Genomic DNA, 22,677 nt, shown 5'->3' with positions numbered 1-22,677 from the left:
TGCCTGTTGGGCTTTGTTATGATTTGAGCATATTTTTTATGCTAAATGCAGTACCTTTAGACATTTTGCCTTTTACATTTTGAACAGATAAAGCTGTGTGATTAATTTGCGATTAATCGTGATTAATCATGGACACTTATGCGATTAATTACTATTAAATATTCACATTTAAGAAGCTGGAATCAAAGGATTTTTAATTTTGTTTTGTAAAACATGACTCAAACCGATTATCAAAATAGTTGCAGATTAATTTAATAGTTGATAACTGATCAATTCATTGATTAATTGTTGCAGCTCTAATAGAATCTCAGCTATCTATGATGTTGAATAGCTTTTGATAATAGTGGTAAAATCCATCCTAACAGTCTACTTGCAGGGCAATTATGAATGCTGAGAACTGACTGTGTTTATTTAACCGTTAATTCACGCTTCAGCATCTTTGCAGCTTTTTACCGTTGGTCCGCCTCTCCCCTTAGTAAAGCTGCTTACATCCAGTCAGCAGTAACCGTGTATAGACGTTGTGGCGGGCAGGGATTTCAGTGTTTAGTGTAGCAAAGAGGGACAGCATGGGAATGTGGATTTTCACCGTTTAGAAGAATCAGTTAACTATCCATCACACAAGGATCGGGTTACACCGACATGCAGGTTCTACTCTACTGGTCATCGTTTTTCTGACGGGACTGTTTTCTGTCAGTGAGTGCTTATTGGCTTACTCTCTCACTCTTTTTTTTTGAGAGGGGGTGGGGTGTTTTAGAGAAATCATGTAGCCAGTTGCTCCTGACTAATACGTATTCTTCATAAAAATAACATGAGAAATCCAATTGTAGAACTCTAAAACCTTTTATTCATATCAAAAACAACATATATAGCATACATTAAGAATCAATTTTGTACAAACAGTCCCAACAAACCAACAATATAAATGTATAACATTACACAAAACATGGAAATATTTACAAAATACAGTTACCTAAATTCATCAGATTTTTTAGCTTTAGAACTACAAAAAAACAAAAACATGAAAGCAAGTCTACCTTTTCCCTTTTGTTGACACACTATGTAGACAATGGTGTAATTAACTACTCCTCTAAATGTGCTGTCTGAGCGTTGTGTGGGTGATACCATCAAGGAATCACAGATAGCAGTGTGGAATGACCTGATGTCAGCAGATCAGATCCAGGATCTGCTAATAATGAGTCAGATCTGATAGAGACTGGCTTTAGTTGGAATAAAAGCTGACTGAGGATCTGATAGCGAGGCCGACTGCGGTTTCAGGGAGTGACACCTCGTAGTTTGCGGCTGACTCAGCGCTTACTGTGGGAATCAAAGCCCTTCTACTCTGCTGTCACACGCTATAGTGATCTCAACTGTCTCAGTCAGCGCAAACCTTGTGTGTTTGTGTGTCTCTCACAACCGAACTTCTCTCAAACAGGCGAAATCTCCTGTCGAGAGTCAAACCCAAACTTAGTGTCTTATTAAACCTCTGTGCCCTCACGGTGGTAGATGATTCCTGTCGAGCCCAGTGTGGGGTAGAAATGCCCGCCGGCGCTGCTGTACTGGCTGAGGATGGGGCTGGTGTAGCTCAGTGAGGAGTGGGTGGGTGAGGAGGATAGCACAGCGGGAACTGGCACTTGTGGTACCCACTCAGGGCCACCTGTGTTGGCGGAGTAGCTACTGAAGCCTCCAAGTTGCGTGGGTCTATCTAAAGGAAGGTTGATCTGCAGCGGCCTGCTCAAGCCGTCACCCCCCACCTCGTTGGCGGCTGTCACTCCGGACATCTCGGATAAGAAGCTGCTGAGACAGGGTGCGGGGCCTGACGATGGAGGGGAGGGGATCCTGTCCGGTGTGGGGGAGATGTTAAGGGAACCTGGGTGTTTGGGGCTGCCCCTCTCGCTGTCGCCTGACTCTGGAGCCCCTGAGCCGCCATCGCCACCGGAGAGGGAGTCAGACTTCCTCTTCCTTTTGCGGCGGAAGTTTCCGTTGTCAAACATCTTTTCACAGTTTGGGTCAAGTGTCCAGTAGTTGCCCTTGCCTGTGATGCAAGAAGTTGAAAACAGCTTTAGAATATGCAAGAAAACACTATTCAAATTCTTGTTAGAGAGAGATATTAAAAAACAGAGCCAAAAACAATACATGAAATAAAACATTACCTGGATCATCCTCATCTCTTGGTACTTTCTTGAAGCAGTCGTTGAGCGACAGGTTGTGTCTGATGGAATTCTGCCAGCCCGCTTTGCTCTTGTTGTAGAAAGGGAAGTTGTCAGCGACGTACTGGTAAATCTGACTCAGCGTCAGCCTCCTGTCCGGTGCCCCGTGGATAGCCATGGCGATAAGAGCCGAGTAGGAGTAAGGCGGCCTGACCAGCTTCATCAGGTCTTCTTGCGAGGGGAGAGAGAACCAGCTCAGCTCCCCTCCGGGACCCCCGGCTCCAGCCGGACCCAGGTAAGGCCTCTGCATGCCGTAGTGCTGGGGGACAAAGGGAGGACCGGGGTTACCGGGCGGGCCGGTGGTAGCCAGGTACGGCGGCGTGTGGATGCCGGAGCCGTTGAACCAGAGGTAAGGGTTCGTGGAGGAGGTGGTGTAGTCGCTCAGGTCGTAGGAGGTCGGAGTGGTGCGCTGAGGACTTGGCAGCGAGGGAGGAGGGTAGTAACAGTCACTGTACATGCTGAGCTCAGGGGGCTCCTGGCCGAGGCTGGGGAACTGCGGGCCACACCGAGGAGGAGACTGGCCCTGGGCCTCAAATGTAGACATTGTGAAATTTCTTCTCACCTCTCAGAGTCTCTGCTTGACCCTTTGCCCTTGGTTGTCCCTGCTTTCTGTTCCAATCTCTTTTTGCAGCTCTCGAAAGTCCTTCTTCCTGTTTAAACCTTTGCAGGTATTTGAATGAGAGCCGATCCAAATGATTGTCTCTACACCTCCAAGTTGCAGGCTACTCTTCTACACCCCTTTCTCTTCTGTTTGCCCTTGCTTTATGTCAAGGTATCACCTGTCATACGTGCTTTATCTGTTTCCCTGGAAACGCCCCCTGCCTCGTCTGATTGGTTGTTTTCTCAGGTGAGAAGTCGGCTCTTGCTTTCTCTCAGTTTTTTTTTCCTGCTGTCAGCTAGTTCAGTTCCTCCAGGGGTTTTGTTGTTCACCCTCAATTAAATAATTTTCCACTCAAGCTGCTACACCAACATTAATTGAGTTCAGTCATCTGTAATTTGTTGATGATTATGATACAAATTTAAACAGACTGAAATGATAAACTGGTTGTCCCAGTTAGATTATACATTTTAATCATTCTTCCTTCTGCGTGCTACTCCGGCTGTCATGGACAGCTTGTCATTATGAAGAGGAACAACCTTCTCCTACAGAAGAAATACCAATTTTGTGACTAATGTTTTCTTGGTTAAATATGGATAATATTTCATGTTACATTAATATTACATTATATTAATATTTTCTGTAAAGCTTGGGCCACATTTATAAGACTAAATAAAGAGTGATAATTATGATGAAGAACACAATGGCAATTGTAATGGTCTCTTTAAACCAGGTTTAGCTGCAGAAAATAGCTAGGAAAATGAATATGCAGTAGTAGGAACAGTGAGCTAATAGCATTACAGTAAGAGCAGTTGTATAGTTTAATTTTGAATATAATAGTATTTTTAATATTTAGCCAATTCAAATGTACTTACGCTACTGTTGGGGGACGTAACGTCAGTCTATTTCCTTTCATATAGGCTAATGTTACAAACTAATATTAATCCATAATTCCCAAAGTTCTACTGGTAATGTCTAAAATTAGCATTTTTGACAATAGGCTAATGTTAATTAGCTTAATAATTAATTATAATTAATTAGACCCTCAGAGAAATCTAACTTCATTAAAACTTTCTTTTTTTTAAATTATATTAATTCATGAATTCATTAATAATGCATACAGTCAGTAGCAGGTTATTATAATTTTATATGTACATATATAGAATAAATCTATGGAATAAGGATGTGTGTGAAAAGTATCCTGAAAAGCGTAGGAAGTTACGTCATCACGTCTTAAAATGAAGACGCGTCAAAACATTACGTCGTTTTTTTCCCTCTAAAGTTGGCGCGAGAACTCTCTGATTCAAACTAACACGGAAGAAACGCCCTCTATAGTAAGTCTATATAATTATATGATACATATTAACCACATAAACTGATGACTACATTTCCAGCTAGTATTTGTTGTCCTTATATTTATTTTAGAAGAACGTTAACATGCTAACGTTAGCTAGTTAGCTAACTAATGCTAGTTAGCATGTTGACTAACGTTAGCACGCAGCTAGCTGACGTTTACCTTTGTTGCCATGACAAGCCAACACCAGTAACGGCTTGTTGGTGTAGCTCGGGGGTCTCTAAGCAACCTGCAGCTCCGGAGCCACATGTGTCTCTTCAGCTCCTCTCCGGTGGCTCCCTGTGGATTTATAAACATGGAAATGAATAACTGTTTATTGTTTACATTTTCACTTTGATTTATCATTGTTGTAGGTCTATGGTACGACGGTACGATGGAGTATTAGGGCCACATTGAGGAAAATAAATACATCTGAGATTTCGAGAATAAAGTCATAATATTAAGAGAATAAAGTCATAATATTATAAAGTAGTAATTTTACTTTTTTTCTTTTTTTCTCGTAAAGTTATGCATTTATTCTCGTAATATTACAACTTATTTATCGTAAAGTAACAACTTTTTTCTCGTAATATTATGACCTTTTTTCTCATTAAGTTATGACTTTATTCTTGTAATATTACAACTTTTTTTCTCGTAAAGTAACAACTTTATTCTCGTAATATTATGACTTTATTCTGGAAATCTCAGATGTTTTTTTCCCTCAATGTGGCCCTAATACTCCGTAGTACATTGTCACTTTGGCCCTCATTGCATTAGACTTATATTCTATATACTTAGACTATAAACTGTGTTACCTTCATCACAGTGATCAAATGTTTTGTGGCTCCAGACAGATTATTTTTTCTTTTTTTTGCCTAAAATGACTCTTTTGAGAGTAAAGGTTGCTGACCCCTGGTGTAGCTGAAATTAGTTATTTTGTTTTGTGGGTCAGTCAGTGTGTGACAGCTGGATAAGCCATATTGCCACCGGTTTGTAATTTATTAGATGGCCGGTTCATCTTCTCTGCCTGAGCTTCCTCAGGACAGCATCGACAGCGTGTTGGAGCTGAACAAGGATCTGGAGAGAATTATAGAAGCCATTGAAAATATGTCAAGTATGTAACTTAATGTCTTATTATATATATTATTATTAGATATAATTTAATATCGCAGTAGTAGTTGGGGGATTCAGATCTCTGGAGCTGTGGTAACATAAATGTGTAATTATAACTAACGTTATCTTTTATTCCCTGTCCACCTGTAGTGGAGCTGATCTGGATGGGTTATGACATGGTGGCAGTGCGGACCAGTCCCGAGCTGGGGGACTCTATGCAGAAACTGGATGAAGCCTATCGTAGATGCAGAGCTATTGTCTGTGGAGACTGAGAACAGGAGGAGCCAGAGATGGGTTATATGACCTGAGCCTACTGCCACCACGACACCTACCCAGATGTGATATCAGAGTTTTAAGTTCACAAGACACAATGTTTCTGCTCTCTTGACTGTTTGCATAAAAAGAGGATTTTAAATTCAGTAATGCTGCAGCTCTTTGATTGCTGTTAGTTGAGTTAACATGGCCTGCAAATTGTATTTGTTTTTGTAGGCTATAAAGTGTTCTAATCGGTTTAGCCTGTTAAATTGAATAATAAAAACACAAAAAATGAGAATGTGTTCTGTTGTGTTTATTTATAGACACAGACTTACATGTCGTGGTACCTAATTTTGTATTGTATTAATGTGTAACTTCACCACCAGGTCTGAGCCCAACTCCCAGGATTTACCAATAATTTCATGACATAGATACTGTAAATCACAACTGGTGGACCGCCGGTGTCAGCGTTGGCCTTAAACCTGATTTTATACAGCATTTTGAGCCTAATTCAACAAATGAAATGAAGATATTTTATTAATTTGTTAAGAAATGTCAATATTAACACCACCATTGATGTGTTTCATCACACTACAGTCAAGTTTAGTTTACAGCTCAAAAAACATGTTTTAGTGTGCAGTATCTCTTTATTGTACTTTTATGTTTTAGTTTGTGATGTTACACCAGCATTCAGAATTGCATTTCAAGTCTGTAAGATTTTGTGTGGTATATGATTATAGTTGACATAGTCTGTTTTGTTCTTATGCAACTGTTTTTCAGATGGAAAACACAGAGAAGATCACAGAGCAAGCTGCCTCAACTGCCTGCATTGATCTGGAAAACATACTGAAAGTGCTGGACTCCTTATCTAACTGCATGGATCAACTGGCACGTATGTTTGACTGTTTCTCCCTGTCCCCTCCCTTTACGCCTCCAAAATGTCAGTAAGCATCAAATTATGCCAGTAAGATGACCTTGATGATCGATTTGCAAATATGCAAAGCGCATGATGTAACTGTTATCCTAGATCTGAAATGGGATAGCCAAAATTGGATTATTGTACACCAACTGCTGCTCAACTCAGCCTTGCTTGTAGATGTCAGTGGTGCAGAGTTGCACGACGCTACATGATGTCTGTCAGATAGCGCTCTGCTGATGGGCAGATAGGAGCAACGGAAAGATTTTACACACATGGTTGTTCATCATGCCATTTGATGTGAGGCATGATGTTGCAACTTCTTTACTTGCCCGGGGGAGACAGTTTTGGACAAAGACACAGTCAAAGTAGTTGTCAATCAACCTGTTATTTTAGAGAGCTGTTTGAAAACCTACTAAAAAGAAAAGGATTTTCCCAAAGATTACATTTCATTTAGTTTTGTCTGTGCTGTCTCACCCCCAAATTGTTTTAATTGTTCCAGCTGTGAGTAGCTCCTCTGTTTTCATGGTGCATTGCATTGTGAAACAATTCACCAACACCACACTCAAAAATCAATCTAATTTAGTATGCACACTGACTCTTTTATGAGAATTTTATTTAGTCAGTTTTTCACAGTGAAAACGGCAATTTCTCAGTGATCACAAACATAATTTGCGGTGTTGTGGCAATGCACTACTGTTTGAGTAATGTATCTTCGTGTTAGACATACAGTGAATACCACTACTGTTTTGTAATAATAGGACAAAATAGAGAGGAAAAGTAGTTTATCATTCAGGTCATTTCCTTTTAAGGACTTGCTATAGTCCTTGGTGTGGAGCCTTGGTATATTTTGAAACGTGACCTTTGGACATCTTAGAACCGTGTCGGCCTGAGGCACTTGTGAAACAAGGTATTTGTTTTCCGCCTGCAGTGCGAACTCAACTGAGGCAATGTGATCTGATCGTTTGTGTTGGCCACCCTGACAAGTTGGCATCTCTGCAAATCCAAGAGTCGCTCAAGCAGCAGCCCCCAGCGTGACCTGAAACTGAGGCATGAAGAACAGGTAATGCCGCGTGTCTGGAGAACACAGTTTAATAAAAAGTGCAAACCATCAGCCATGTAAAAATCCTTTTCTCTCATTCTGTTTGCTAAAAATACAAGTGGAGTTACCAAAAAGAGAAATTACATAACAATGACCTTTTGTGTTTGCAAAAAATTGTGACATTTGTTTGGTTGTCCCTTAAAGGCGCCTGAACAAGCCTGCGCACAAATTAGCATTCAGAGACAGATTCAAACACCCACGTTAAGCTTGGTGTTGGTACTGGTCAGAGTCCCGCAGGGTGCAGCAGGCAACACTGGCTCTGCGCTTCAGAGCTCTGGTCTGTGGCATCAATGAGCAGCAGAGGAGTGTGTGTGTGATGGGTAATCATCTCCTTCACCCCGGAGAAACTCTACAGCACAGCGGCACACACAAAAAAGATGACAGGGACCTAATGACGCAGCGCAACACAAGTCAGCATCAAACGCTCCCCGAGGCGCGCCGCAAGATGTGAACTTTTCAGTTTATTTTAAGTGAACACAGACTGGCCTTTTCCTTTTCTCATTTTAACATGGTAGATAATGGCATCAGCATTTTTTAGTTTACCTTGTTTCTTTTGAGGCCGGTGCCCAGGGAGTAGGAGTTGCCCTGGTTACGGATCTTAATGTTGTAAACCTTGCCTTGTTTCAGCAGCATTAGGGTGTAGGGGTGCTCAACTGCGCCGTGTGAGCTGTCCCTCACCACAAATGCCCCATCCTAAAGACACATACATTCAGTCAGTTTGACATATTGCAAAGAAAATCCTGTGAAATTTCAGCTGCATGTTTGTGTATTTGTGTGTCTGTCCTGCAGAAGGAAGAGGACATTATGTGAGAGGCAACGCCTGACCTTGTTCACCTCCCTGAGAGCAACTTCAGCTTGATGTCTGGTCACCTGTCCTCCGTACCAACTGGGATCCAAACCCTGGATGCAACAGAACAAAACAGTTATAGTAAGGACAACATAAACCAACTCCTTCTTCTCATTTCTCTTCTGCAGTGACAGAAATGTGTTTTACATTATTGTTGTTGTAACAGATATTCCCAATTACCCAACCTAGTGAATAAAATGCAAATCTCTTGAGTTCAGAGCAGACACAAGGGTCCCACCGTTGTGTTCTTTTTACAACATCGCCATCTGCTGTTTCCCTTCTGAAAGTACTCTAAAAGTGTGTAATTGCACAGAAGCGCTCCCCCTTAACATCATGTGTGTTCTCCAGCTAGCACAGTATTTATGGAAATCATGACTCAAGTCCACTTTTGATTCTCACCTCACTTGGGTCTGGTATTGAATTGTTAACCTTAGCAGGCTGTGTTGGCACTGGAGGAGCTGGAATGCGTCTACTTAATCTGGGAGGGGAGAGATGAAATGGAACATCATTGAAAAAAAACTTCAATAATTGCATTACCCAGATTGAAGGGCCTGCTTGCTAGACTCATAAATTGTTCAGATTGGCCTACTACCTGTTGAACACAGTAGGTTTGATGACTCTTGGATTAGGGATCTTGATTGTGGATGAGCCAGGAGCCTTGACTGTGCTGCCCTCTTGTGGAAATAATGGATAGTGCGACACAGAAATGTGTTATATTGTGACAACATTTTGCTGTTCGACTCTTACAACCACTCCAAACACCACATAATGAGCAGCACATACTTGATTTGGTAAGGTCTGTCTGGGATGGGCCACATTGTCCAGGTTTCTTACTCCTGTCGATGTGCAGATTGGGTTGGCTGGCTGGTGTTCGGAATGGGAAAACATGTTTTACATAAGGCTTAGATCATCAATAAGTCAGGTGGTTGTAGTGTCTTTAAATTTACAGTCACCTGGTGCTTTGAAAGGTCTCGGAGTTGTATGGCTCATTCTTGGTGGACGAGGTGTTGGAGGTTTTGAGATCCTTTCAGCAGGGATCGGCTCAGGAACAGGATCTACTTACATAGATTTTTTAAGTTAGGACTGAAGTAAAAGTAATCACCAATTCTGCTTTCAAAGCACATAAAACGAAAGGCAGCAGATGAACTGAGACATTTTCACATATGATTGCCTTTCTTTGTGTGCAGCGCTGTTGTCAGGGTTGCTTTCGGTTACCTCTGTCCTGAAGTTTAGCCGTTCTCGGGTGTCGAGGTGGCTTCATTATGCCTGCAGAGGAAGGCTCCTCGTAGTTAATTTCATAGGTCTCGTCCCTGTCCTGTTGCTCAGCTGTGTGTGGCTCAGCCACAGCACAGATGTAGCCGTCTTCTTCCCCGTCCTCCTGGTTTGGACCTTCATAGTCCTGATCACTTTCATTTTCCTGAGCACAGCCCAGACACGTGACACGAGTAGTGAGCATGAGTTCAAATCAGGTCACAGAATACAGTGTTGTGAACTATTCCTCCTGTCATATGCTGGTAACATTGTCACTTCATTTTATTAATTTGCCTTGACCCTGAAATTTGTATCCAACCAAACTTATGAGAAATAACAGGTAGCTTTTTACTCACAAACTCATCAGAGTCCCAAACTTCTTCCTCCTGTACAAATACTGCAGGAAAACAACCCGTAAAAAGAATAGTATCAGGCCTAAGGTAAGATAGCTTTATGATATCAGTGGCATAGTTGAACTCAAGTGTTCTTTACCTTGTTTTGGGTACTGTGGTGCCTTTGATCTGCACAAAAAATAAATAATAAAGTTATGCGTTGTTGTTCAGTTACAGTTTCACATTTGGTAGAAGCTGTAAAATAAAATTGTTTTTCTTACTTATGACCAAAGGCCCTCTTCTGTTCCCCGTGGTTGATTTCACTTTGGATCTTAGTAATGATTCTATGAAGATACAAGACCATGTTTATCAATATTTTCTGTCGGAAAACAGTTTGGTGTCCAATTAAATAAATGTATATTCAGTCAGACTCACGGGACATAAAGGCTGGGGAACACTTGAAGGTCACACGGGGTCATTTGCTGGATGATGTCGATTTGAAGATTAATGAAAAAAAGAAAATAAATTGCTCTGAGTATTTCAGAAAAGAAGGTAAGTGTATCCAGAGATGTATACGTACTTACCATGAACTGTGCTCCACTTATGTTGACCTTTATCACTAATCTGTCGCAGCCGGATAACTTCAGCTGAGAAGATGTCACACACTTTTAGAGCAGTTTAGTGTTATAAAATATACTGCATCAAATTGTGGTCAAGGAAAATGCAAAACATTGAACTGTTACTTACATTACTCAAGCAATAGGTATTATATTGTATGTTTTGTACAGCCCCTTTTTTAAGATCAATATTTTAACATGTTGCATGTCAAGTTTTAAATTAACTTTGCAGAAGAAAGGAACAACAGTACATGACTGTTACAGAAGATATAAAAGGTTTTATCTCAAGCTCAAGCTTTTGATACTCACCCTTTTCATGTAGTCCGCTAGACTTTGGGGATTCCATCCCATCACCTCCACTTTAGAAGGAACATTGTTTAGACTCATCCTCGTCTCTTGTACGTATCACATCCACTGAAGCAGGAGCTTCTTGTCTTGCAGTGAGTTCACACAACTGTTGCTCTTGTTTTCAACATTCTCAACCTACTTTTATAAAATGAAACCTTAAAATGACCTCTCTGACCTTTAAATAAGCATAGTTGTGGTTTGTCTTCTTGCTTGTGTATCACGTATAAGACTGAAGTAGAAACTTTCCGTGGTTTTAAAGCACTTGTGACATAAATTTAGTGCGTACATGCACTGCAGAGTTTAACTATATCTAAACATAGAGCCTGCTGATTTCCTCTCGCTCACCTACAGACTCTACCACAGGCTTGTAGATGCATGCGGGGGTTATCATTTTAGTTTGTGCTAACTAATGTGTCTGACTTTAGACTGAATAGCGGTGAGATGCAGATTTTCTTAAACAATTTTAAATATGGTTAGATCTAAATAGACATGTTTCTCATGCCTTATGTGGATTTAATGTTGACATACTCTTTTAAATAGTTTTATTTATATGCATAGATTAATGTTGATGCTTAGAGATACATGTATTTGTTGCAAGTCATGCTGTGATCTCAGACATGCTTTTTTTTATTGTAATTCATAACATGGCTGTGTCAGATGTTGTATCCCAGCCTGCAGCCTGAGGCCTGCGTCAGGCCTCTTGGTATCTCACACCCAGGTGAGAGAGGAGGGCTGCAGCAGAGAGAAGGGATGATCAATCACGCTCAGACCCCCCTAGACCCCCAGGCATGTCTGGGTGAATACATGAGTCCTCCTGGGGGGTCCCTGTGGGAGAGATCACCCCCATTCCCCTGTTTTCCTCCTCTGTCCTGATTGGGAAACATACCCCCCCAATGAAAGACATGATACTGCCACCGTGGCGTGAAATACAGTATAATAATAAATGCAACACTTATAGCAAGGTATTGAATCAGTGTAAGACGATGTTCAGAAAATGTTGTTGTTTTTGTTAAGTCCAAAATCGTATCTTATTTCTCAAAACGGTTACAGGATAAATAACCGACTGTCTCCCTATAGAAATTACACTTTATTAGGTAAAAGAGTGTTTATCAGCAGCTTGTGAAGCACAACCAAAGCAACAGCATCATATGGGACCAATATGGAACCTGTAATGTACTCAGCGGAGAGCAGAGATAAGGGGCGGTTCGGTGAGGGCTTCCAGTGGGGCGAAACCTTCATTAACGCACAGCAGGGCAGCATGGGAAATACAGGACATCCCCAGAAGCAAACAGACAAATGGGAAGGAGGGGAGGGAGTGTTTTGGTCTGTGAGAGTGTTACTTGTTCCTTCTAGAGTCAGGATTTTTTTTAGTTTCTCAGCTTTTCTGTCCCTGAAACACCATTTGTCCTAAAAAAAAGTGCTATGTTAATGTGGAGTTCTGTGTTGTTCGACAGTGTTTTAAGTATTTTAATGCAGCTTGGCTGTTTTCTTTTATCACTGTCAAAATTTGAAACAAGTTGTGTGGACTCCATAATGTTGCCAGAGTTCTTGGGGATCTAAAATGACACCAGTTGCTTGTAATTTCTCACTTATCTCCTCATTTACTGCTTCCACTGGTCTGTAAAGATAGTGAAAGACTTGTGTCCCACCCCCCTGTCCCTCAGGCACGGACCCCCTCATGAAGGTAATATCCATGCCATCACTCATTCAACTGAGACAGTGGCAGATTTATGACACATCCAGCTGAGAGGCAGATTTTTTGGAGATACAGGGGGTAGAGGAGAGAAGGAGGCAAATGAATGGCTCTTTAGACACAGATAGGGTAGTGGGCGGAGACCAGGCTTCTCTTAGACCTAATTACTTGCAAATTACAAGATTAGAAATTAACTTGCTTTCAAGGTGGAGTCTGAGTCGCTTCAGTGGATTTACATGCATGTAATATTTGAAACCCAATTTCTGAGAAACTGAAGTTTGGTGACAATTTCTGTTACAGACAGTTTCCCCTCATTGGCTTTGATGTATTTTGAGACATTTGCATTGCCTGTGAGATGTGACAAAGACTATAGGGCTATAGTGTCCCGGATTATCAGGCCAAATAGCAATTTCTAGTGGTGGAAATGCTTTCCTAATTTGTCTTTCAAAGCCTCGCTGCTGTTTGAACGAAATCAATACACGTTGACATCAAAGTGCTTGGTGGATCAACGCTGGATCAACACCTTGGTTAGGTGCGAACTGCGCCATGTTATCCATGTAATCCTCGGCTAAGTGTATTCGCTCCATTCTTATTCTAAATAGTGCAGCCCTGTTTTAAAATCCAATGATCCTATGGGATTTATTAGAAGTGAAATAATCAAATGTTTTGTAGTTATTCAAATATATTTTTGGGAGGTATATGGTTAAGGGTTGGATTATATCTACTTTTAAACTCCGGATGGATTTGTGGGTTGTTCATATATTTAATTTGTGATGTAAATAAATCTGGGATAGTTTATATATCATATTATATTATCATTCCATCATTCTATGATATATGAGTTATTAGAGGAGAAGTGAGAAAGGGGTAGGGAAATATAAATGTTACTTCTACCTACTCCTTTTCGGACACTATTACTTTTGTTTTGTTTGTTATTATTTTGTGTCTGTTTATATTTATTTTATGTTCGAAATAAAGTCTTTCATTCATTCATTCATTATAGACTGAAATGAAACGTGACATCTGGAAGTCTTTATTTCTAACTTTTATTTTAATAAAACAAAATTCATAAATAGACACTCAAATATTTATACAAGGAGACATAGAAAAGTGCAGACATTTAACATCTTAATATGGGCCATTATTTTACAGGGATGTAGACAGGTATAACAGATGCATATAAAATCTTTTTTCACTTGGGTCCACGGTATCTCCGTCCTCTAAATCCGTGCCCATCAGCACCTTCCCTCCTGGCGCACACGTGTTTCACTAGAACCTGAGAGCAGTCGTCGCAGTTCACCGTGCAGCACCAGTGGAACTTGCAGTTGCAGCTGCTCACCGCCTCAGTGTGCCTCTCTTCCACCCTCAGGCCGCATTCGTGACACAACCTGCGGCAGCTGCGCCTCTCCCACTGGGTCAGACCCTCTCCGTGCTGCACACACTCCCGGCCCTCGGTGCCGTACAGCCCCCAGCTGCTGTTCCTCCGGCAGTAGTCCGGAGAGTCCTCCAGGTAGATGAGCTCAGCCGGTGCGACGCCGCCGAACGCGTCCACGATGGCGCCTCGGTTGTCCGCGCTGTTGCCAGCACGCATGCGCTTCTTCTCGACGTCCAGCTTCTGGGCTTGACTGTGCTTCATCTTCAAGTAGTTGCCGATTTCTCTGAAATCTGACAGCTGTGTCCAGCAGGTTTGGACACTGCAGCTCTCAGACATGCCGTGGCATCTGCAGATGCGCTTCATTGTTGCCTTCACGGCCTGTTGGAAACCATGGGAAAGTTAAATACTGACAACAACTTTAAGGCAAGACAAGGCAGCTTTATTTGTATAGCACATTTCAACAACAGGGCAATTCAAAGTGCTTTACATAAACATTCAAGAACATTGCGACAAAGTGCAAAAACACATTAAGACATAATTAAAACAGTTATAAAAACATTAAAGATTAGCAAATAAAAACAAGTTAAAAATAAAAGCTATAGGATAAAAGCTAAAATAGAGTATAACACACAAGAGTAAGAGTTCTAGTGCAGTATAAGATCATTATCTGGTTTAATAAAAGGCAGCAGCAGCAAACAGGAAAGTTTTAAGCTTTGATTTAAAAGAACTCAGAGTTGGAGTTGGTCCTGCAGGTTTCTGGGAGCTTGATCCAGATATTTGGTGCATAAAAACTGAACGCTGCTTCTTCTGCTTGTTTAGTTCTGATTCTGGGGGACACTAAGCAGACCTGATCCAGAAGACCTGAGAGGTCTCGATGGTTCATAACATAGCATTTAAGGGATTTCATGTCAAAGAAATGCTTGTGTGGGTGTGAACAGAACTTACCAGCCGCCCAGCCGCGTTGTTATGCAGGTTAACAGCAGCCCTGGAGTCCTGACCGGTCTCCTGAGCATCCACGTACTGTTTGGAAATCCTCTCTCCGAAATCCACGTTATCACTGCAGCCTCCCCACAGCCAGCCACTACCTCCTGCACACAAAACACATCACATCATCAAATGTAACCCTCTAAAGAAAGGAACTATAGATCAAATATAAGTTTTATATGCACAATGTGCCTTATGTATTGTTGATATATAAGATTATATTCTGAGTAATGTGTTTTTTGCTTATAGGACCTCACCAATTTTTCCGTTCTTGGAGACATCACAGCCGCAGTTGTCCAGGTCTCCCAGACTACAGTTCCTGGTCAGAGTATACATGACCCCCGCTGCGCTGATGGCGTGGACGAAAGAAGTCTCTCTGGTGGCTATACAATAAATGAAAAAGAAAGCAAATATATTACCTTGCAATCCAATTTTGGGGATTTTGCACTCAAATACTGTGCGTAAAAGGCGCGTAAACCGTGCGTAAAGGCAGTACCTGAAATTAATACGGTAATAATCAGATCTTATTAAAAGAAGAATGAGGACTTTTTATATAAGTGATCAGTGAATATTAAAAAAACAACTTATAATTACAAAAAAAATCAAATGGGCTTCTGTAGGCATAGGAAACATGAAAATGAATGTAACAAATATGTAACTAAAAGGCCCACATTCATATTTATTTGTGGAGCCATTATTTGAATACATATTACCCATGTATTTTAGTCTATGAGGTCCTGTGTTGTTGTATGTTTACACATTTTCAGAATCAGAATCTTGTTTATTGCAAGGTGTAAGAGGTATACACTAGGAATTTGCTTTGGTTTTGTTGGTGCAAGTTAAACAGTATAATACAAGAATACATAAAAACGTTAGAATAAAATAAGAATAAAAAATGGAAATTCTACCGATATACAAAATACAAAACGATTTTACGCATGAATGTCATTCTTTAGGACCTGCATGCACAACTCAATGAACTAATTGTATTTACAATCTCAAACCTACCTCGTTTCAGTCCTTTGAGTTGAGTTGCACTGTCGGGACAGTTCCACTTATCCCATGCAAACTGGTGTTTGCACTCCTCAATCCCACTCTGTGCGCCTCCCTGCACGCTCCTTGCATAGGTGAGATGGGCCTGCAGGAGAGAGGCAAAATGTCATTTTGTGGCCTGATTCACATTTTTGAAATGTTATCCTAAACTTGTCAGTCAGGGTATTCTATTTACCTTTGGTCCCGTCATAAGAACGTTACTTGCCACCCTGAAGAGGAAGATGAGAGGATAAAGAATGAGATCACTTATTATATACATAAAGAAAAGATATATAGGCAAACAGATGGTCTCTTACCAGGCATGTCCAGGACACAATTTGTATAAAAGAGGCAGGAGCCAAAATAATGCATGCGCCATTTTCAAGTAGAGATGTAGTTATTTTGGTCCTCTGTGCTGCAACTTTCTCTTTTTATTTGAATGAAGAACAAATGGAACTCTTGTTCTTTGTCCCCTGAGCTCCCAGAAAGCTGATTGGTTGACGAGTTCAGGAAACGCCTATATGCGCACTTCAAAGGATGGCATTATAGGCAACAGTTTATTTTCTACCCCTTTTAGGCTGTTTGACACCAGGGCCACCAATATACAAAAATAATGACAAAGCAGTTTGAGTTTTGCGTATTGTAGAAAAATATTTATTAGGTAACAAATTTCAATAAAAAATACATATTAGACAATTTTCAGACTTCACAGAAGACAGACCCAACGACAAATCCGACAAATTTCCCCTTAAAGGTCCCATATTATAAAAACGTGAGATTTTCATTTTTTTTTTTATCATAAAGCAGGCTTAAGTCCTATTAAAATACTGTGAAAGTATCGAAACACTCAATCCACAGGGAAATACACACATCCCATATTCAGAAACTCTGCATTTGAAACAAGCTGTTAGGATTTCTGTCCATTCATGATGTCACGAATATACAATATTTAGACCCTTGACACAATTTTAAACTTAAACATTCTATATGTGTCCCAGTTTACTCCTGGTTGCAGTGTATGTGAATGTCATCAGCGGACAGGATACACATGGACCCAAGCTGTTGCCTAGCAATGCAATTCTGTTGCAATTCCATCAAAACGGAGCGTTTCAGACAGAGAGGGTAAATACAGGCATATTCAGGCTGACAGTATGAGGGAAATAAATGTTTTTTTGAACATTACAGCATGTAAACATGTTCTAGTAGAAACACAAATTACAAGTATGAACCTGAAAATGAGCATGATATGGGACCTTTAAATCAAGTGCATTAAAAGGTTTCAGGTGATAGTTGAAAATGAAAATAACATTCTTGTAATACAGAATAATGCTTATTGATGTCCATAATGCTAAAAAATAAATGAAAAGTAATGAGGACAGTCTATATGCAACAAATGTGCCATCAGTGCTGGCGCGCACGTTGCCTGCGCTTGGTTTTATTATGCGGTTTTCTCCCTCCGACTTTACGCGCGCAGTAATACTTAGTAACAACTTGGGTGCATCGGTCGCACTTCACCGTGCAGCACCAGTGGAACTTGCAGTTGCAGCTGCTGACGACCTCGATGCGCTTCTCCACCACTCTGAGGCCGCATCCGTAGCACAGCCTGCGGCAGCTCTTCCTCTCCCACTGGGACATGTTCTTGTTGCCCTTCAGGCACTCCCGTCCCTCGGTGCCATGATAGCCCAGACTCTGGTTCCTCACGCAGTAATCCGAGGAGTCTTCCAGGTAAACGAGCTCCGTGCGAGCGATGCTCCGGAAAGCGTGCGCTATGGCCCCTCGGTTGTCCGCGCTGTTCCCTGCCCTCGCCGGCTTCTTGTCCATCTCCAGCTTCTTTGCGTGTCCGTGCTTCATCTTCAGGTAGTTGCCCACCTCTCTGAAGTCGGCCAGCTGCATCCAGCACGTTTGGATGTTGCAGCTCCCTGACACTCCGTGACACTTACAGGCTCTCCTCATGGTAGCTTTGATTGCCTGCAAAAAGAGAGAGATCAGAATCAGAATCTTGTTTATTGCAAGTGTAAGAGGTATACACTAGGAATTTTGCTTTGGTTTTGTTGGTGCAAGTAAACAGTATAATAACAAAATAATAGATAAGCTATAAACAAAAATAAACATGATATAAAGTTGAATTAAGAAAGTTGAATTTGAATTTGAAGTTGAAGTTGAATGAACAAACCTGCACGTTTTTTTCTCCATGTTGAATTTAAACACATGCTTTAATGCCACTGAAAATTAAATCCCATGTTCCCCCTCTGACCTGCGTTATTTTGCAAATTACATTAAAAGTGGTAATAAAGAAGAATAAACCCTCTGTTCAAGGCTGGCGAAAAGTCATATTTGAGATGGAATATCTCACAAATATATTCTACATGCCAAAGTAGATTAGTTCCACAATATTTGGCAGCCCATATCTGAATTATATTGGACCTGAACTCTCCTCCATTATCTCACAAGTAGTCTCTTGAACATGAATTCATATATCCTGTGACTTCCCTGCACTATGGACTATTTCCTATATGACCTCCTATATAATTATTATTTTTTTTTTTTGATCTGAGCTGTACCAGTGTTTGTTGTTGTTTTTTTTTTTTATTGTGTTTGTGAAAATAAGAAAACCCAATAAACATATTAGTGGGAAAAAAAGTGGTAATAAAAATCGAGTGACTAATAATAGTGAAATCATTACCAGTCTGCCTGCCTCGTTGTTATGCAGGTTGACTGCTGCGCGCGAGTCCTGTCCACCTTCCAGCGCGTCAACAAACTGTTTGGAGATCTTCTCTCCAAACGCCACATTATCACTGCAACCTCCCCAAATCCATCCTCTGCCACCTGGGGATTAAAAAAAAATACACGTTATTATTCAATTCTAACAGTAAAAGGTCCATCTATACCATCTATAATGATCAATAGACCATGCATAGAAACCTACCTGTCTGTCCAATCCTGGAGTCGTCACAGCCGCAGTTGTCAAAGTCTCCCATACTGCAGTTCTTGGTGAGCGTGTACATCACTCCGGCTGCACTGATGGCGTGCACGAAAGACGTCTCCCTTGTGGCTATACAATAAAATGACAAAGAAAAGCAAATATATTACTTTGCAATCCAATTTTGGGGCCGTAAATGCGTAATGGCTGCACTCAAATACTGTGCGTAAACCGTGCGTAAAAGGCAGTATACCTGAGATTAATAGGGTAATAATTTTCGGCATGTTTGGTTTTTCATTATTAATGTGGTTCCAGTGAGGAATTCAAGTTTATGTTTATGTCCCTTCTCAGCTCCTCCAGCACCTTCTGCTCTGCAGTTGAAGGATTCACTTTGTGAAAAAGCGCTCCAGCAAAATTGAAAGGTGCTGGAGTCGAACTCACCACCACTCACACTCCACTGCTGAAAGTCAATCATATGATACAATATATATATGGAATATACAAATGTCTTACCACTTCGAAGACCGTTGTGTGTGGATAATTGGAGCGTGTTTTCCGGGCAGTTCCACCTCTCCCATGCGAACTGGTGTTTACACTCGTGTATTCCACTCTGAGCGCCCACTTGCACACTACCTGCATAGGTCAGAAAAGCCTGTGGGAGAAAAACATGATAACGTTAGTCATTTTTTGCATTTCACCAATAATAAAATGCATTTTATTTATTTGAAAAACAACTAATTTTGAATTTGATTTTAGGCACAATACGTGACCAAAATGTATTTACCTTCGGTCCAGTCATGAGGAAATTATTCACCGTCCTATAAAAAGAAAACAAGAAAGCCACGTTAATCCAAAATCACTGTAAACAGCAAACACACATTACACTGCAGTATTTTTTTTTAAAAATCAATTCCTCTTAAAAGTAAACGACATACCAAGCTAATGCAAACTGAGCATGATGACAGCACATGAATAGAACCACCACTGGAAGGAAATCCAAAGGTTCCATAGCAGCAGCTGTATTCCAAACAGGAGGCCTGATTAGTTTCCTTTAGTATCCCAGATATGAGTGGCAAGAGAGAGAGAGAGAGAGAGAGGCAACTGAAGTAGTAGCCAGACGCCACGCTGGCTGATGATATTTATATGCTCTTGCCCCCCTTTGATTGACAGATTTGTCCCGCAGGTAACGTTTCGCTGTGAAAATGCGTGGACTACGACATTGATTGCACTTCAAAGAAGTGACGCAGACAGTTAAACAGCTCCTCATTCATTCACCTGTCGTTCCCAGGCTCTAATCCGTATGCGCCTTTCCCACGAAATGAAGCATTATCCAGTATATATCATCCCCATAATGTGTATTACAAATGGGACAAATAAAACCCCCACATTAATCATATTGATATAGAAATATTGTAGTGATTTATGGTTTGGGGGATTTGAAGAGGAGTTGAGCTGCTGCACTCAGGCCACAAATATATAACTACACAGCTCAAATTGGGTTTTACAATATATTATATATCTGGTTTATAATTATTAAATCACAGTCATATACGTTCATGGAAATACAGAACTGAGGTTTCATGTGTAGTTGGAAACGTTTGGGAAATGTGGCACCAGTGTCTCAGGGAGAAAGAAAGCCCAGTGACTACAAAGCCATAAAGTCTTTCAGGAGCTGATGGTATATAGTCATGTAAATACTGCCTCACACATTGGCGACATTGGCATCGTCGTGATAATAGGATAATAGATGTTTCCCTGGGAAAACAACTCGGTGTGAAAACAGTCTGGAATTTACAAGAGTATAAACACATGAGAGCTTTAACCATTAAATTGTAAGTTGTAATAGTGCATACATGGTTTAATTTGTATATTTAAACCTAAAATCTGATTTATTGATCATTATAGAAATCTGGGATTATCCAGTAAATTAGTCCCATCACATTTAATTCTGCTGATTATCTTCCTTGATTTAGCCACAGCTTCATCAACACTCATCATGCCAGTTTCTGTCATTTCGTACTGTTGATTTGATTTGAAAGGAGTTAGTGATTGACATTACAGGTTTTTAGATTAAATCCACTTGTCAAATCCCCTTTAAACCACTCAAAATCCCTTAAAACAAACATCCACTCTGCTTGCTGGACAAGAGGCTGCCGGCTGGGCGAGGTCCTCCTCACAATAGAGGAGAGGTGGAGGTGAGGATAATCCCCACTAATTAGACATGACTGAAACCTAGAGCCCCTCAACACCTTGTTGGGAAATAATATAGAGCGATTAAAAATCAATCTGGGATGCTTCATAATTTGTCTTTAAGCAAAGGCTCATTTAACTATTTTAATGGGTTAATAACCTGCAGTGAATAGTAGATCCATCCAGCTGGGCGTGTTGCAGCATGTCTCATAAACAAAGAAACTCTCAAGGACAAATCACGTGGGTTAAGTCATTTAATTTTTTTATTATCATTAATCGACAAATCAGATTTTTTTGTGTTACCTGTTAAATGTACAATTTTATATATATTTATGTAATTGTTATAATTACTAATATAGCTTGAACGAAAAGTTCATCATAATAATAACTTTAAGAGCTTCTATGGATTTTTATTTTTCAGATTGAAGCATTTCACTTTAAAATGTAGCTAACAAAGAGGTAGGGTGAATATTCCTGTGTTTTTCGATATTGCAATATACAGTATATAGCAAAAACAGAATATTGCAATGTCAGTTTTTTTTCCACATGCAACGTTTGGATGATGTGTATTCCAGCATTACAAGAGAGGAAACGGTATGGTATAGGAGGACCATTTGAATGACAACCATGCTTAAAATAACATGAAGTCAAAATGCGCGCTAATTAAATTGTTCTAACAGACATTTCAGACACATTAGGCCGCCCAGGCTGCAGTTTGACGGCTGATTTATGGCGGCGCAAGGTGAGAGAAATGGAGCACTAAAGGCTCAGGAGGTGACGGGTCTGACAGGCCGAGGACAGGGTGGCAGGACTGCTGACGCCAGCCAGAGACATCAGTCACACAGAGATACTGGGCCATAAATAAAATGACCATTGTATTAGGCTGCTGGTTATGGAATAAAAACAGGACCTGTAATAAATAAATAATTGGATAACGTTACATAAAGAAGTTATGTCATTAATGCAGAAAAAAATGCCCATCTTTCAAATGTCTGTTTTTATTCCATAGTGATATTTTTTTACAGCTTTTGTTTCATATTTCCTCACTCTTCATGACAGTATTATTGTCACTAAGCCCCGCCCCCCTCACCTCTCAGCCAATCACATTCCTCCATCCTATAGCATGCCCATCTATACTGCCAGCTATAGCAAGCTAGTTCCTGCTAGTGGAGCGGATAACATCCATTTTCCAATCAAATCGTGCAAATAGTGATACAAGCACCAAATTTGGCATGATGATTGCCGAGGGGTCACTAAGCAAATATAAACGATTGGCCACTTGAAAATCCAAGATAGACGCCGTTTTTCAAGATGGCCACCAAATTGACCTGCTGATATTGATTTATCTTATAGAAATTCATCTACTTGATCGACTTGAGTGATCTTGGTGTTATATTATGTGTTTTCTGGCACGCTGGATCTAATTTTGATTGTTTTAACAATTTTTAACTGCAATATGGCGGCCATTTTTTCAAGATGGCTGTCAAATTTACTTGCGGAGAATGTTTTTCTTAAGGAAATGCATGTACCTGGTCAATTTGAATGTGTGATGTAGAGTTATATA

The 22,677-nt window shown here is 40.6% G+C and overlaps 4 protein-coding genes across 5 annotated transcripts; 1 reads left to right on the top strand and 3 right to left on the bottom strand.

The window, feature by feature from the left end:
- Positions 1 to 897: 897 nt before the first annotated feature.
- Positions 898 to 2,971, bottom strand: foxi3b (forkhead box I3b). The gene is made up of 2 exons (XM_074647624.1): positions 2,151 to 2,971; positions 898 to 2,032 (listed from the first exon to the last, which is right to left on the bottom strand). The coding sequence occupies exons 1-2, from the start codon at positions 2,749 to 2,751 to the stop codon at positions 1,476 to 1,478; spliced, it is 1,158 nt and encodes a 385-aa protein (XP_074503725.1). The 5' UTR covers positions 2,752 to 2,971; the 3' UTR covers positions 898 to 1,475.
- A 1,051-nt stretch (positions 2,972 to 4,022) lies between these two features.
- Positions 4,023 to 5,804, top strand: syce3 (synaptonemal complex central element protein 3). The gene is made up of 3 exons (XM_074648088.1): positions 4,023 to 4,139; positions 5,144 to 5,252; positions 5,402 to 5,804. The coding sequence occupies exons 2-3, from the start codon at positions 5,144 to 5,146 to the stop codon at positions 5,521 to 5,523; spliced, it is 231 nt and encodes a 76-aa protein (XP_074504189.1). The 5' UTR covers positions 4,023 to 4,139; the 3' UTR covers positions 5,524 to 5,804.
- A 7,853-nt stretch (positions 5,805 to 13,657) lies between these two features.
- Positions 13,658 to 16,907, bottom strand: LOC141775109 (protein Wnt-8-like). The gene is made up of 6 exons (XM_074648089.1): positions 16,321 to 16,907; positions 16,200 to 16,233; positions 15,980 to 16,109; positions 15,229 to 15,354; positions 14,933 to 15,075; positions 13,658 to 14,365 (listed from the first exon to the last, which is right to left on the bottom strand). Exons 1-6 carry the CDS (start codon positions 16,380 to 16,382, stop codon positions 13,805 to 13,807), a joined length of 1,056 nt encoding a protein of 351 aa, XP_074504190.1. The 5' UTR covers positions 16,383 to 16,907; the 3' UTR covers positions 13,658 to 13,804.
- A 199-nt stretch (positions 16,908 to 17,106) lies between these two features.
- LOC141774807 (protein Wnt-8a-like) lies at positions 17,107 to 22,677 on the bottom strand. Of its 2 annotated transcripts, XM_074647623.1 has the most exons (6): positions 19,859 to 22,677; positions 19,708 to 19,741; positions 19,437 to 19,575; positions 18,930 to 19,055; positions 18,687 to 18,829; positions 17,107 to 17,971 (listed from the first exon to the last, which is right to left on the bottom strand). In XM_074647623.1, exons 1-6 carry the CDS (start codon positions 19,930 to 19,932, stop codon positions 17,405 to 17,407), a joined length of 1,083 nt encoding a protein of 360 aa, XP_074503724.1. In that variant the 5' UTR covers positions 19,933 to 22,677; the 3' UTR covers positions 17,107 to 17,404. The 2 variants fall into 2 exon arrangements, with proteins under 2 accessions (XP_074503724.1, XP_074503723.1); XM_074647622.1 differs by lacking the exon at positions 19,859 to 22,677 and having other exon boundaries at positions 19,708 to 19,791.

The sequence above is a fragment of the Sebastes fasciatus genome, chromosome 10 (genome assembly GCF_043250625.1).
Source record: "Sebastes fasciatus isolate fSebFas1 chromosome 10, fSebFas1.pri, whole genome shotgun sequence".
In the NCBI taxonomy this organism is placed as follows: Eukaryota; Metazoa; Chordata; class Actinopteri; order Perciformes; family Sebastidae; genus Sebastes; species Sebastes fasciatus.
This window is presented reverse-complemented; position numbering and strand designations above follow the sequence as displayed.